A 16,201-nucleotide genomic window follows, 5' to 3' on the forward strand; every position below is an offset into this window, starting at 1 on the left:
ACTATTTTGATATTCTGTAAAAGAGTAGACATAAAAGGTATTCGGCATTAGTTCAAAGTAAATTATTTTTTCTGAAAATCATAATTTTTTATGTTTTTTTTTCAATAAAACAATTTATAAATTTATTAATCGTAATTACCCCCCATCTCTCTCTCGCTCTCTCTCGCTCTCTCTCTCTCTCTCTCTCTCTCTCTCTCTCTCTCTCAAATCTTAAATTGTGTATTCTTTCTGTGAAATTTCAAAAATGTTTTCCTTCATAACAAGTATGGAGCAGTAGAAACTAGGTAAATATAGAAATTGACATACCCAGGTATCGTACCAACACCGTTCGAGGAGCGGGTATAAACTAGTGTGCACTCTGAAATTAGGGAAGCATATTTAAAAGCTGTAAAATATTCGTGTCATGAATTAAAAAAATGCAATATTTTGTCATTGCTTCTTTTTTTCTCTGCGATTAGTCATCGGTCATTTTAACTTACTTCTTACACAAACGTCATCTTCAAGTTGGTAACCAGCTTCACAAGTGCAATGATAACTGTGAGGAACTGGAATACATATTCCACTGCAGGTATTTTTCTCCGTGTCGCATAAACTATTTTCTGGAAAATAAAACCAGGAAAGAAAAATCTAATTTAAAAAAAAATCAAAACAAATGTTGTAAAAAATATTTAGAATAAAATTCGTTTTTAATGCAACAAATGACAAGCAAAAGTTAATATGTGCGTCGCTGAATACTCCTTGACTGTTTACTATGTATGCTCACTGATTTGGAACTCATAGGCACTTAATTTCGCTGATTTCTTGTGTTGTCTTGAGGTAGAAAGCTAGCCTACGAAGTCATGGTGATTTTGAAACTGGGGTCGAATCTCCCGATCAGCATTAATTATCACATCCTACACCGATGATGGCATAAGCATGAGAAACTAGTGTGTGTAGGTATAAAAATAATTAATATTTATTTTCAAATATTATAGTTACATTATTTCATGTAACCATATAGCATGTTATAAGGTGATATATTTTATACATCGATTTTTCAGTATTTACAGCAACAGTGCTAAATGATTGCGTAGAGCTAGGTAGTATTTTATGAAAATATACATGGCAATTAAGCTACATTTAACATTAATTCTCGTATGTATTCGTCAGGCTAAAATGCATGGAACTCGAGTTACTAGGTGCCTTTGTTTGAAAGAAGTTCTGCTACTGACTGGTGGAAACTCATGGGCAAAAATAATAAATCTGATTGCTAGCTAAACTAAACACCGCGTGTACATTCCATGCATTTTCGCCTGGCGAATCCTCACAGGGATGAAACTCTGAAGATTCTGTGTAAATATGTTGCTGTATATGTTTTCATAATTTATATATATTAATGTTGTGTCCGTATTAGGCATTTGAAGTTGTTAATTAATCGTGAGGGTTGATGGTGGCCGAGAGGTAACGTTTCTAGCAAATGAAGCTAAATGTGGCTTTGTAGCTTGCTTCAAATCTCCCCACCTGTAGCAAATCGTCACTTCCTGCACTGATGGTTACGAAAGCATGAAACACTCTCTGTAGGTATATAATTACCGTTTTTTATCTGCTTAAATCTGTAAGGTCTGACAAAATTATTGGATCGTTAACTCGATTTTGAGAGTGGAAACGTGTAACAAAGCAGATAAAAAAAAGGTAATAAAAAAATATATATTTTTCTCCACAGTAGTATTGAGCACTTTTTAAAGGTTTTTACTATTTATCATTTAATTATGCGTGTATATATATATATATATATATATATATATATATATATATATATATATATATCAATTCTGTTAATCTTGTATTTTGTTTTTATAACTTTCTTTATTCCTGTGCACAATAGATAACATCATTTTGTGACATCTGAAAAAATAATTAAGTATAACCGTACATAATGGATGACGTCATTAAACCAGAAAGGGGAGAGGGAAATCCTTTATATTTTACCAATCCGATTTGTAAGTGAAATGGTGACAAATCAACTACCAGTGTGTGTGTATATATATATATATATATATATATATATATATATGAGGGAGAGAGAGAGTAGTTGCTCAAGCAGATTTTTTAATGACTTTGGCAAAAGAATTTACTTGAAGTGGGTTGTGAAGAATAGTACCCACTCTCCACCAGATTATATAGGTGCATGTGTGTTACATGATAAAGACCTACTTGGTAGTAATTATTTCTGGCTTTTCCTTGTGTAATGGTTGCTCTATCAAGGCTTGTTTTTACCCATCCATTGATTTCCTTGTTTGAGCTTTTACTTTCTCTGTTGAGTTTACTGTACTAAACTGATATTAAAATAACATTTCATTCTGTTTTCAGTGCACATCAAGTGTTTACGAATACATTCAAATATAAACAAGTCAACAGAATAAGTTAAGTATCAAGATCTTAACTTCCTTTTATCTTAAGAGCCAATGGAAAGAGTGTGTAAAAGTCGTGTTATTTATAGTGAAGAAATGCTGGTGCCATCTTTAACTGCTCTCGTCCTGACGCCGTATGGTGCAATAGAGAGGCAAGGAGTAATAAAAAAAACTTTCTCTGTTAAGTAGAGGAGAGCTGGTATTGTTTCTTTTTTAGATTAATCTACACTTATTATTTCACGTGTAGTGTTCGTAAGCGCTTTGAAATGATTTTAGTAGAACATGCAGAGCCTGTTATAATATTTTCCATTCAAAGGCTTGTACCGAGTAAATACTCATATAAATGTATGTTGGATCGAATCTCGTTCAAACTTGCCATATTTTTTCGCAAAGAGATCAGCAAAAGCAACGAAATTACATGCTTGAAAGTGTAACATTAAAAAATGATAGACAACAAGGGAGCCAGAACTAAGTAGACCGGTGGATTATGCATACAAAGAAAAGGAACATGGACAACTGCTTCCCTTTAAAAAGAAAAAAAAAGTGGTAAAATCTTACCTGATAGATTTGCTGGATGATGTACAAAAATTGCAGTCGGTCTGGTTAAGTGATCAATGAAGATCTCATCTTTTCCGGTGATCATGTCGACCATATGAATACTTGGAAGATACCACCGGCTATAGAACAATAAATGTTCATGGATCTGAAGACCAAAGATATGATCCATCGTGTTTGAGAGGTACAGCAGTTCGCGTTGGTTCTCTCCTGTTATGTTCATAAAGACAACAAAAAGAGGTTTTGCTGCATTAGAAATAGAAAGCACCTTCAGGGCCAAATAAAATTATGTTATGTAATTATCATGCTAGCTCATGCCTACTTGCATATTTATGTCGACATTTATGAGAACACAAATATTTCTTCTTTTTTTTTGCATACTGTTGCCTGTGCAATGACGACTAATCTAATTCTCAAAGGATAATTATTTGTTTATGGTCAGAGAATGATCTAATTTTAATACGAAGTTAACAATTCATGCAATGAATTATATTTTATAAAAAAATACCTTTTTCAAATTCAATATCATGATCAACTGTAGTCGAGGGTTGCCATTTCATTGGCTACTGTAATAAAGCATAGGGAAGGATGCCACTCCTTTTTCCTGGAGTGCCTTATTTACCTGTGATCCTCATCATAATGTTACTATGACTCTACCTAAGACTGAACTCTTGTTTCTCGGCTTATTAGCTAAAACTCTATCGTGAAAATATATTTGATTTTCAAAGGTGCTGAAATTTATCAGAGCTGAAGTTTGGATCAGATTGACGTACATGCATTTTTTTTTATATAAACCTTTTTTGACAATACCTTATGCAAAGAGGAAAAATGTAAAAATAGAAAACTTCCAGAACTCTGTTAAAGACTCCTGACAGGTCTGGTTTCAGATTAAGTAACACTTATTATGAATAATATATAATAATAGAAGAGGGACAAGCTTTGTTTTATGAATTAGATTATAATGTTGAATAATATCGGGTCTGGAACACCGATTATAACACCTGACTGATTGACATTGTCATCCATCTAGCCATAAGTATAAACATCTCTTAATTTTTGTAAAAAACATTGTAAGAGTCACATGCAAATGCCGCAGACGAAAATACATCCATTGATAAAAAAAAAAGAATATGTGTGGGAGTCTTGTTCCGTATACGGACTCCTAAAATAAGTATTACAATTAAGGATGTGTGGGTGTCAAACATTCTTATATTAACTGACCCAAATTGAGATCAAGAAAAGAAAAGGCGCTTGCTAGCGAATCTGAGAGATTTCTTTAAACTCCACTCTAACTGGCTCTACTCATGCGTCACAACAGTGCAATGACAATATACGTTTGTAAATTTTTTTTATATAAGTGCTTGTTATTATTTTAAGTACATCGGCAATATACAGCAATGAGTTAATGATCAATTATGGTGAACTGCTCTTCTTGAATCATAAGTGTATTATTAGGAATAATGGCTGATAAAATACATAGATTCAGTTTTGTATTATTTCTATAGAAATAGAAAACGATATCTTCAAATTAGTTAGGGATATACAAAGTACGCAAACCATTACTTTGCCGACTTTCAAAGAATTTCCTATTTCAATGCAACTATAAATAGATAAGACGTGTCAATCAGTTTTGCATCATTGTTAAGTAATAAAATGATTATCGTATATTAATTTAAGACGTGCATCGCATACAAATGGGTTTCTTACCGAACATCTATTAACTTTATATCTCGGAAATTTGACTATTTATGAGACGAAACTTTCCATTCAAGAATAATTTGCTTCATTTCTTTGTTTTCGATTTAAGCCACGTTTTTGCATTTTGTGTCCAAAAATATGAACCAGTTTATAAGGTAACTAAGATTGATTCAGGGGAAGACGTATACAACGTCACACACTCCTAATTTTGCTTGGATTTTATGATTATAAAAAAAATATTCGTTAACTTTTTGGAAAACGTTTCGGTTCCATATGTAAAGTTAGTGTAGAATAGTCCTACTTGATTCTGCAACTTATCCTTAGCTAAAAATCCAGTTTTCAGAATTTTAGACAATGAGGATAATTTTAGGCTGTACTTACAGAACAAGCAACTCTAACAATTGTGAATGGATTTTAAAAAATCTTTTTAAATAATCTGAGATTTTTTGGTATGGTAATCTGAAGAGAAATCAAACAAGATTACAAGTATGTGGTCAAGAAATAGTTCACACTATTAAGTCTAGATAAGGGATAGGGCAAAATGACTCTCCAGATGACTGCTACTATGATGTGGAAAGCATCCGACAGAAAAACTTTAGAGTTGTCAAAGTGGCCAAATCCCATTTCTAAGTCCCTCACATGTAGTGGAATTATATTTTTAGTTTCTGAAAGTAATGCATTCAATTGTTGGCTAGTATGTTTTAATAGATACAACTTGGATGCAGTTAAAGGGAAATCACTCATAAATATTCTGAGCTAACATCAGCATTGAACATAGGTTTTATCTATAACTGTAAAGGGGTATTCATACTTTTTTTCACTCATATTACCACGTGTAAATGCGATAAATCTGATAATCTCCAATTACTCTTATTCATAACTGAAACTCTGTGAATAAGCCAGACACAGACTAAAGTTTATTTGTACCATTTATGGTTAAATTGCAGAAAAGATTCTAAATTTTATTAGTAATTCTATGGATGGGTGGCATTTGATTTGAGTCACTCTGAACAACACTAATTTAGGTATTTAAGGCGAGGGCTTTTTTTATTTATTTAATTTACCTTTAAAATCCATGGTATATATTCGACCATAAAATCCATCGGCAACATACAAATCATTTTGATGAATAACAAGGCTGTTTGGCCAGTGTAATTTCTTGGTCATTATTGTCTTGTGATGTCGTCCCGTCAGATTAGACCTGTATACAGCTGGTTTTCCTGTTTTTATGCCATATTCTGTCCAAAATATAAACCTAAAGTGTGGCAAAGAAATAATCAATATTAGAGATTTGGTAAAAGTAAAAACTTTATGAGAAATAAAAAGAAAAAAAACAATCTTGTACGAAAGTAGACAAACAAATGAGAAATTAAGTAATAACATAAACAAGTGTTTGGGTCCTAAATTTTATTTCTGCTTTATTTATTATTTAATATGAAAACATTATCTGTCACCATCTAACATCCATTTTATATGCTGACATATGTTGAACAAGTTGATTTCAAAATATTTCTTTGGTAAAGTACTTGCGATTAAATAGTCAAGATATCACACTTCCAAGAAACAATTTCCGATGTCAAAACTCACTACTCCAAATCTGATACTCTGCTGTCAAAACTTGCAACTCGAACATTCAAATCCAAACTGCCCAATCTCTGAAAAATCATTTTTTTAATCGAAATTGGAAGCCTTTCATTTGCATATCAGAAGATCACAAACAAAGAAAGAGAAGAAGCAGCGATTTTTTTCTCTTTTGGTTTTCTTTTTGCCTGCTGACTAACAGTACAGGTTTGTACCAATTTTCTTTTAAAGCATTTAACCACAGTATTTACTTATGCCTCTTTCTCTAAATCCCATCCTTATCACTTCCGGTTTTCCTTTACAGTTTTTTTTTTTTATCACAAATGTTCTACATCTAACCCAACCATTCTCATCCATTCTTTTAATGTGACCAAACCAACAAAGTCTCATGTTTTGCACACATTTATCTATACTGACCAGATTTAATCTTCCTCTGAAGTCACCAGAATCAAGTCTGTTATTTTTTTAACTCTCATAACACATTCATTATATCATTCACATATAATTTCTCTCCATACAAAACGTATGTTCAAAATTTAACCAAGTTTTACTTCCATACATCTTCACATTCCATACACATGCCCGTTAGACTCTTATGTTGTTGGCACTCTTCCTGAATTTACTCCACCCACACTTTTGCAATCAGAACAGCATCAGCTTTTCCTTCTGCTTAACATCATCATCCAAATATTGTCTTACTCTGCTTGCATACAAACTAGTTATCATCTCTCAACATATCTGTAATTCCACTGCACTTCTAGTGTACCCAACGCTTACAATTACCATAATAAAAATAAAAAGACCATGTTGTTATTATGCACATAGCTGGGGGTGGAGAATTCATAATTTTCCCAATGTTAATAGTATATGACTGAACATAGCCGATTTGATAGCCAGTAAATGTATCCCTTGCACAAATCATTTACCCACAAAAATGGAAATAATATAAACTTAAAATAAAACGCGTGCATTTATTAATATAGACAACAAACAAAAAATGTAGTATAGAAACAACTATGTAACAAAGGCAAGTAACTCTTCTATTTACCTGAATAAGTTTTTGTGTTTTAAATTATTTTAAAGCGTTTATTTAATGCGAAACACAGAGTACAGTTTGTTAGGTTAGGATGACAACAAGATGACCAACATGAGATGCTCGTCTGAAGAGTCTGGATAATCTGTCAACACTCAAAAAATGAAACAAAATACTGATAGAAAACCGTCCACTAAATGTTGCGGTAATAGTTATTTTGTGGGTTTCTATCAGTGTTTTGTTTCATTTTTGAGTTTTCAGCGATTATCGAGACTCGCCAGACGAACGTCTCATGTCGGCCATCTTTTTGTCATCTTAACTTACCAACTTGGCGCTATTTATGTTTCACAGTGAATAAACACACATGGAAATAAGCTTCAACACAAAAATATCGTCCAGGTAGGTAGAAGAGTAACTTATCTCGCCTTTGGTAACATTTATTAGTTATATAGTTGTTTCTTTATCACTTTTTCAGTTTGCTGTTTATAAATGTCCGAAAAATCGATTTAAAAAAAAAATGGAAATAAAAAACAGAAACTGAACAATTAAATAAGAAAACGTAAGTTTTACCGTTTTTCTGGGTGAATAGTGATCGCTTTTGGTGAATCAAGGTTCAACAATAATTCCTTGTATGAAGATGGACCGTATTTGATCTTGACCTCTGCAATGAGGCCAGTTTCATTGTTGTAGCCTGTCCAGTAAATTTTTTGACGCTTGATGTCGAGAGCCATACAGTCAATGGAATAGTTAACATTTATCAGCACTTTTGCATTAACAGCTTCTATGTCAGAATACAGAACTGCTTGTCTGTGAAAAGAATTACAGAAATGGACACAATATTATTTTTATGCATTTCTTTAACACAAATCGTTGAGGGATAATCTCTGTCTATGTATCAAGTTGTTAGAATATACTGGCTTCCTGACCTAAAATATACCAAACATTGATGCTATTGTATGTTTTTCCTTTTCTTGTGTAAAATTCAAACGTCCTGCAAAAACAAAAACAACAATTTTTCATCTACAAAACAACCAAACTAAACACCATGGATAAATGTTTGAAGATATAAAGAACTTGAAGCATAAATACTTTTTCTCAAATTACTGTATTTGGCATCAGCAATCTATATAAACTTAGATATGTATGTACTTCATTGTACAAGATTCATCATTCATACTATTTGGAACAAGAGCATGAAGTAAATAAAGGGCTCTGCTCCAAATTCCATCGAAATTCCTGAGTTTGACAGAAACTTTCTCGAGTTCGACAAGATATGCCTGAAGGAGGTCGGAGGTTACATCGGCCGAAACGTTGTGAAAATCACACTCAAGATGAGAACAGTAGTCCGATAAATCCAAATGATACGAATAACCAATCCTCATCTCCAAAATTTTGAAACGTCAAGATTCATCATCAACAGCAGTTTGTGGTATTTTGACAATGACATCGAGTGGAGTATGCGTAACACGTGTGGTGTAAATATGAGGCCAATCCAATCGTTCTCCTAAAAATCCTACTACAACTGACACATATGTTAGCTGCCTTAGCAGGTGGATATACTGGTACTCTTGTTTGTTCACAAGTGTACATTTGTTTTCCCAGCAGTGTTTTTTGCACCAACCATTACCTCCTTCCAAAACACACGATGTTTGGCATTTTCTCGACAGTTATGATACTCATTGATGCTATTTAGATGTTTCTTGAGCACGTCTTTATAGCTAAGTCGTAGTGCTCCAGCTTTTCTTGAGCCTTTTTCTAACTCTCCATAGAAAATAGGTTTTGGTAATCTGCTGCTTTTCATATGTATGACATGTCCCGTCCACCTTAACTGACACTGTCCTTTCCAGGATTTGGACATTTGATACATAGTCTTTCCGTGATATCTTCATTAGTTAATGAAAATGTCTCTGTTGTATCTCTTTGAATCTCTTTATGTGGTGTCTGTAAAGGGTCCATGTTACCGAGTGGTGCAGATACACTCCTAAACTAATTAAGCTATCATTATGATTTTTGGAACTCAGTTGTGATGCATAAATATGGACGATTCAAGCTTTATTTTATTTTATTTTTATACAATGAAAGCAAGTGGTTGGAAGCTCATTATGGCAATTTTAATATCTCCAAATTTTGTAAAATTTTAACAATAGTTATTAAGTATTAATTAATGAATGTTGCTAAAATTTCAGATACATTTGAATGTTTTTACACATTTATCCATAGCGCCCAACTATTATGCAGTCTTATTTTGTGTATCTCTTTACTAGAATATAGCAACCAACTAATGTAGGCACTGTGTGTAAATGAGTTACTCCACAAGGAAATATATACAAAAATTTATATATATATATATATATATATATATATATATATATATATATATATATATTAGTTGGACATATTCGGCATTGTTTAGAATACAGTGCTCATTTCAGTATTTAATTTTATAAAACTTATAAAGAAAAAGAAATAACATATTGGTTATAAAAGTAAAGAGTGCTTATTATGGTTTTTCAATTAAAAATATTAAGACCCTTGCCGATTTGTATTATGTGGATATTTATAAATGTTTCATGTTAGCAGTTGTTTGGGCCAGAGAAAATAATTTTAAAAATAAATTGTAATACATTATTATATTGCAGATAACATGATACGACAATAAAAAAAAAAATGAAATTTTGTTAGTTAAGAGCAAAGTTTAATTTCTCAGTTTAAATAATGTTTGTCTCCTTCTTAAAAATCTTCTAAGATTATTTTATACAAGGTGCGGTATAAGTGACGCCCTTTTTAATATTAAGTTTTAATTTTTGAAAATAATCAAAAGCCTTTTATTTTGGTCCACTTAAAAAAGGCGTTACTTATACTCCACCCTGTATGTTAGATAATTTTAAGTACTTTTATTGTAAGGGTGTAGTATATATATATATATATATATATATATATATATATATAATGTACTATTTGAATAAATGCACTTATTTATAACATTTATTTTTTCATGTCAAGACTCAAGCAGTGTTAACATGTTCTAAAACGTGTGGCAGATCTTTCAATTATCTATTTGGCACGAAACCAAATCATATGTTCCAATTAAAAATTGGGAATTGGATAAATAACATTTTTTTAAATATGTAATGCAATGCTTAGTTAACACATGATAAAAACATAGTATATATATGTATATATACCCATATACATACACACAAGTGGAAAATATATTTATAATAAAAAATATATATACTAATGCATATCTACTTGTTTATACATTTTTAACAAGGAAATGCAGCAGAGTCTGTAGGGTTATGAAAGCTCTTTATGTCAGGTATTTTCTTGCATATCCCTTCCATTTATTATTTTTGGTACTAGCAAATCTACTTCTGCTTTTATATATTCCCCCAACCAATTTACCTTATCCTCCTCTGAGCACAGGTAAGCTTTACCTATCTCCCTTGTGCCACTCTCTGGTAACGCATTAGACGTTTTCCTCATTATAATTATTTAGGATTGCATGACATAGGCCCCACACCTGCTTGTCTTTCTACCCCATTATTTCATACTATACGTGCGCTATTCGCCTTTTAAACGTTATTAGATACCCTTGAGATATAATCCCTTTACATATTGATATCCCTGAAAAATACTATCTAATAAATCAACTAAAATTCACCTTATCCCACACGGTGTAATTCGGACACCTAAAAGCAGTATCTTACTCTTATAATTACGACTCTATCAAGGTCTCTCTGGATATAAGATCCTTTAATTCCACTAATATTAGCAAGCTAATACCTCAGCAGTATTTTCATCATTCTTCCCATTTATTTTGTTGTCCCCCCTTCCCCGTACTAGACCAGCCCCTCTCTCTTATATAGCGTTATCCCTTCTAATCTTATTATGAATCTGTTTTAGCACTATTTTAATTTTATTTCTTAACTATTCTTTGTACTTTAAGGGACCTTATCAACACTATCGTTAGTATTATTATTCAGTATTATTATTTTATTAGTTCTTATAGTTATCACTATTATTATTACTACTTCTTACTTTTATTAATAATTGTTATTATGACTATTGCTATAATTATTATTACTACTATCATTGCTGTACTTTATTTTCATGGCGTTATATTGCTTTGTAATTTATTATGCTATTACCCTAATCCCATTTCTGTTTTTACTAGAACATATCCCACCTGTACTAAACCTGCCCGATTATCCCCGTTACTATATACAGGGTGACCCCCCCCCCAAAAAAAAAACTAAATGGAGGCCATCTAGAACATATGCTGTAGAACGGAGAAAAAAGTCCAAAGACCCTAGTGTTTTGATGTGATGTTTTGAATATAATCAACTAGTTATGACCAAAGTTTCATTTCATTCGGACAAAACACTAAGAAACGGGGCCCGTTTTTGGGGGGTCACCCTGTATCACCATCTTAACACTAATCAGCAACCATTTTCACCTCTCGTCTACAAATTCTATATTTTTTTTATTTCACTTTACTTCAATTTTTACTTTTATCATGTATTTTTTTCTTTCATGAACTTTTTTTTCTTATCTTTTTCTTTTTACTTTTTTTTTTTTCATTTTTGTTCCTTTGAAGATTGTAATGCTGTGTATGGGGCAACCAAACCAGCTGCCAACATTGCCCCGCTTTTTATTGAAACCAACCGAGAGCTCTTTTTAGTATCCTCGCTGTTCCCTTAAGTGCAATTGTCTGGATCTCTTTTGCACTTGGTTCACCAGGAATATTAGTAAGGCAGGACTTCAGGTTCTTCTTCATAAGCCCTGTACCACCTATGATAACTGGTATGATTGATATCTCCCTAAGATTCCAGTTTCTTTTCATATCATACATGAGACCATGGTATTTGGTCTGTTTCTCTCTTTCAGCTCTGTTCAGACCGCCATCATTAGGAACACTCACTTCAATCAAGGTTGCAACTCTCTCTGACTTATTCCATATAACTATGTCAGGTTTCACAGCAGCATTTTCAAGGTAGGTGGCTGTAGGATTACATGGTCGTAATGTATGGTATATAAATCATTTCCAACTGTTCTTTCAGGTTGATGTTCCCAGGACTTGCTGCTACACTGGATGTTTAATTTGGCACATGTTACTTTCATTAGACTCTTCTTGATTAATTAATTAGTTGATGAAATCCTATAACATATAATAAATACTCCCTAGAGGATACTCCATCCTCTATCAAGGAATCCTACTGACACCCGTATCTATCATATCTAAAGTACCATAGTTGTCTAATGATCCCCTAGATAACCTCCTCTCTCACCTCTAATATATTCAATCCATACAAAATCCCCTAATATAGCAATTGTTACACATAGCATCCTTATTTCGTTACTTAGAAACTCCCTTCCTCTTCTGATAAGAAGTATTAGGCTTCGAAATGCCTGGCACAAAGAGTTTTCATAATTCCTACACACTGTATTACATTCCCTTGTTCAAATTGATCAATAAATCTATATACACCAGTATTATTTTTCTATTATCATGTATTTGTCTCTTGCATGGTGAGCTTTTTATTATATCAAAAGTTTCCATTTAAAGAATCCTTATATACTTCTTTGATCCCCCTTATATATACATCTATTTATAGTTTTGGAAGTTTTTTAACCTTTAAAGCTATATAACAAAAACTTGTTTAATATTTATATTTTGTATCATTCGTTAGAAAACTATTAATCAATGAATCATTTAATCACCTATAATCGCTGCATCAACTTACTTTATATATAATTAATCATTTAATGAAAGAATCATTCAAACTTAGTATTATAAAAATAAACTGATATCTATTTATTGTATCATTCGCATCTATCTTAAAATAGGAGAATACGGATTTTAACATATGCTCTGTCTGATAGTTGGCTAGAAAAAACAGCAATTTTATCTTTCTTTTTCCTTTTTGAAAAGTCTTCTCAGTACGTACATAAAATGGCATAATGCCTGCTTCTATTGGTTTATACATTTATATACAACATAAGAAACTCACCGCATGTCATGTAGATCACTCCAGAAGAAGGTTTTGTCCTCATCGTTGTAAATTGCAGCTACGTAATTACTATCCGCATGGCCATAGTGTAAAGTGTGGATCTTTGTGTCTAAATTGTTATCAAGGCCTTTCAATTTGATTGCATTCAAGTCGGCAACCATCAAAAAATTTGTGGGCTCTGAAAGCGAAAAAAAAAAAGTTTAAATGAATTCTAAACACTTCTGTGAATTATTATAATAATGATTGATTGAGAAGAATTAATAAGGAATGCAGAAGGAATGATGGAATACAAAGGAAGAAAATTTTACCACAAAAATCACTCTCATTCTTTGAATATGACAGTATACCCCTCTTCAAGTTGAAAGATTTATTTATTCCAAAAAGTCTTACATAATTTGAAACAAAGGAGGCACAAAGCTGACAAAGTTAGGGTGGGTGGAGTACGGGGATCGTTCAGTTTGTCTATTCCCTAAACTAGTTTTATTCATCAGAATAACACATTCATCCTATGGACTTTAACTAACTAATTTTACCACTAGCCTCTCCCTCTTGGATAGAGTAGAAGGGGGAGTTTTCGGTCTCATAGATCCCATTTTGTTGGCCGAACTCCGGCCCCTGTCCCATCGTTGCAATGTTGCATCTCTATGCTTGTTTTGCAGGTATTTTAATGGAATATGCTCCGATGAACTCGTTGCACTTGTACATATCCTCGACAAACCCGTTTCGCAACAAAATATCACTTCTTTGTTGTTAAGGTCTCTGAATACCAGAAAGCTTTCTACTTTGATAGTTTCTTCCCTCAAACAGCTAGACTTTGGAATTCTCTTCCTATTACCTTCTTCCCTGACTGTACTGGTATGCAGAAGTTTAAATGTAATGTAAACCAACATCTTGTTAATCTTTCCTAGGCGTGGTCCCAAATATTGCCCCTTATGTCCAAGTGGCAAATAATAGCCCCTTACTTTCAAGTAGTGATATGTCTTGTTAGGGATGAACGTGAATAAAATAAAAAAATTCCAGATCTTATTAAAATGTGATCTATATTTTTTTTTAACATTATAGTATAGTATGTAAAATGAAAAATTGAAAAGTTAATGGAATGAATGCAAACAGAGGAGGAGGGATAGGATAGTTAAAACACCAAAAATAAAGTAAAATAAGAGTAAGAAAAATAAATGAGCCAAACACAATGCTAGTCGAGGTAGGTTTGTAGGGCCCTCCCACTTTCGTCTAAATTATGAATTGCTCACTGCTTTCCGGCAAAAACAGAAAAAAAGTAAGTCAATTCCTAAGTTGGTTCATATACATCTTCATATAATGGCCCTTTTTGTGTTGTTCCGGTCTAACCAGTGATGGTAAGCTAAGCTTTCTCTTTTGAAATGAGATTTTGTGATATACCAGTGCATGTCGCTTTGTCAGATGAGAGAATCCAGTTGCCTAGATCAGGGCAGAGGCAGTGGAAAGGTTCTGAGGATTCCACCATTGGTGTGCGGACGCATTCGTCAGTGCAGGCAGCATTGTCACATGTTGCATCTGGAACTAGAAAAAAGAAAGAAAGGATACCAATTAGCCTTTTATCATGATGCATTTTCAAGTAATGCACAATAGGTATGAGATCATATGTTCATTCTATGTCATCAATGGTCTTTGAAGAAGATTGGGCTTGATTTGAATAGCATACTCAGTCGAAACAGGAAATAATACCTGAGGACACAAAGAACATCTGAAAGGAAATTAATAGGTATGAATGTACTTAGTTAGGTATGAATATTAATAAGCTAGATGGATAGATGTGTGCGTAGATATATATTACGAGAGTAAGAGAGAGAATTAATATACTGAATGGTATAAAATTAGAAGATATTTTTATCCATTTCAGTTTAAAAAGAAGAGAAAGAGGTTTTCACGATAGAGATTGCAAATGAATAAAAAAGATAGTTCTCGTGGGGGGGGGGGGCAACATGGTATACCAAAGCGTTAGATAGACTAAATAAGCCTTTATCGGATAAAACCATTATTATTATACCATATTCAGTTTACACAAGTCTTGAGTCCTCATTATGCAAATTTAGTTAGTATTTCAAGGTTCCAAACATTTTGGAGACTATTTATATGTCAGGATAGTACTCCTATCACTAAGAACACTAAAGAAAGGAATGCTTCTGTATTGTTAGCAGTGGAGATTGTTTCTGTGGATGGCATTTCTTTGTAAGAACTATATTATTAATGTTGAAGGCACTATTGCATTTTGTTTATAAACGATGTATAAACTATTAAACCTTTTTAAATGTATATCTATATAAGTATACTAGCAGGCCGCCCGGCAATGCCCCGTCGTAAAATATGCTTAGATATGATATTTTGATTAATGCTGATTTCGTATTTATTATTATATTATTATAGTGGACCCAATATACAATAATGATTTAAAAAGTTACAAAAAAATAAAATAAAATAGAAAATGACTCGTGTGCCACCACCAAGAATCGAAACCAAAACTTTTAGCTTAATATTTACTTTTTTCTTTGACGTTAATGTCTGGGCTATGAAGATTTGTTTTCTGCAAAGGTATAAAATTAAAACATGAACCAATACATACTACGTTACACATGCATATTCGTAAAGGCGTCGTTCAACCTTCACATGGAAAATTCCATATTTTTATTTTCACACATTTGCATTGATTTTTCCCGACTTAATCCCAACGTTTCACGTGGATTCTACTACCCTATATATTAAGTTTCATGTCTGTGGACCAAAAGCTCTAGAAGTTTGGTAGGCAAAATTATTTATATATATATGCATACATAAATATATATATATATAGAAAGAGGTTTGTGTTTACTATAACGTTTTTATGCAAATATTACACAAGTATAAATCATGTAGAATGCGTGAATATATACGTAATAGTTAACTAAAGATGATCA

General features: G+C 32.5%; 1 protein-coding gene across 1 annotated transcript in view; it reads right to left on the reverse strand.

Annotated features, from left to right (window-relative positions):
• The window catches only part of LOC145245728 (low-density lipoprotein receptor-related protein 5-like), an 847,618-nt gene that overhangs the window by 66,198 nt on the left and 765,219 nt on the right, over window positions 1–16,201 (reverse strand). The window contains exons 12-17 of the mRNA XM_080107325.1: window positions 14,670–14,810; window positions 13,272–13,449; window positions 7,828–8,064; window positions 5,708–5,898; window positions 2,949–3,155; window positions 480–599 (exon numbers count right to left, since the gene is read on the reverse strand). Coding sequence (XP_079963451.1) covers window positions 480–599; window positions 2,949–3,155; window positions 5,708–5,898; window positions 7,828–8,064; window positions 13,272–13,449; window positions 14,670–14,810 — 1,074 coding nt within the window. The remainder of the gene's footprint in view (window positions 1–479; window positions 600–2,948; window positions 3,156–5,707; window positions 5,899–7,827; window positions 8,065–13,271; window positions 13,450–14,669; window positions 14,811–16,201) is intronic.

The sequence above is a fragment of the Euprymna scolopes genome, chromosome 1 (assembly GCF_053919585.1).
Source record: "Euprymna scolopes isolate OS-2025 chromosome 1, ASM5391958v1, whole genome shotgun sequence".
Classification (NCBI taxonomy): domain Eukaryota; kingdom Metazoa; phylum Mollusca; class Cephalopoda; order Sepiida; family Sepiolidae; genus Euprymna; species Euprymna scolopes.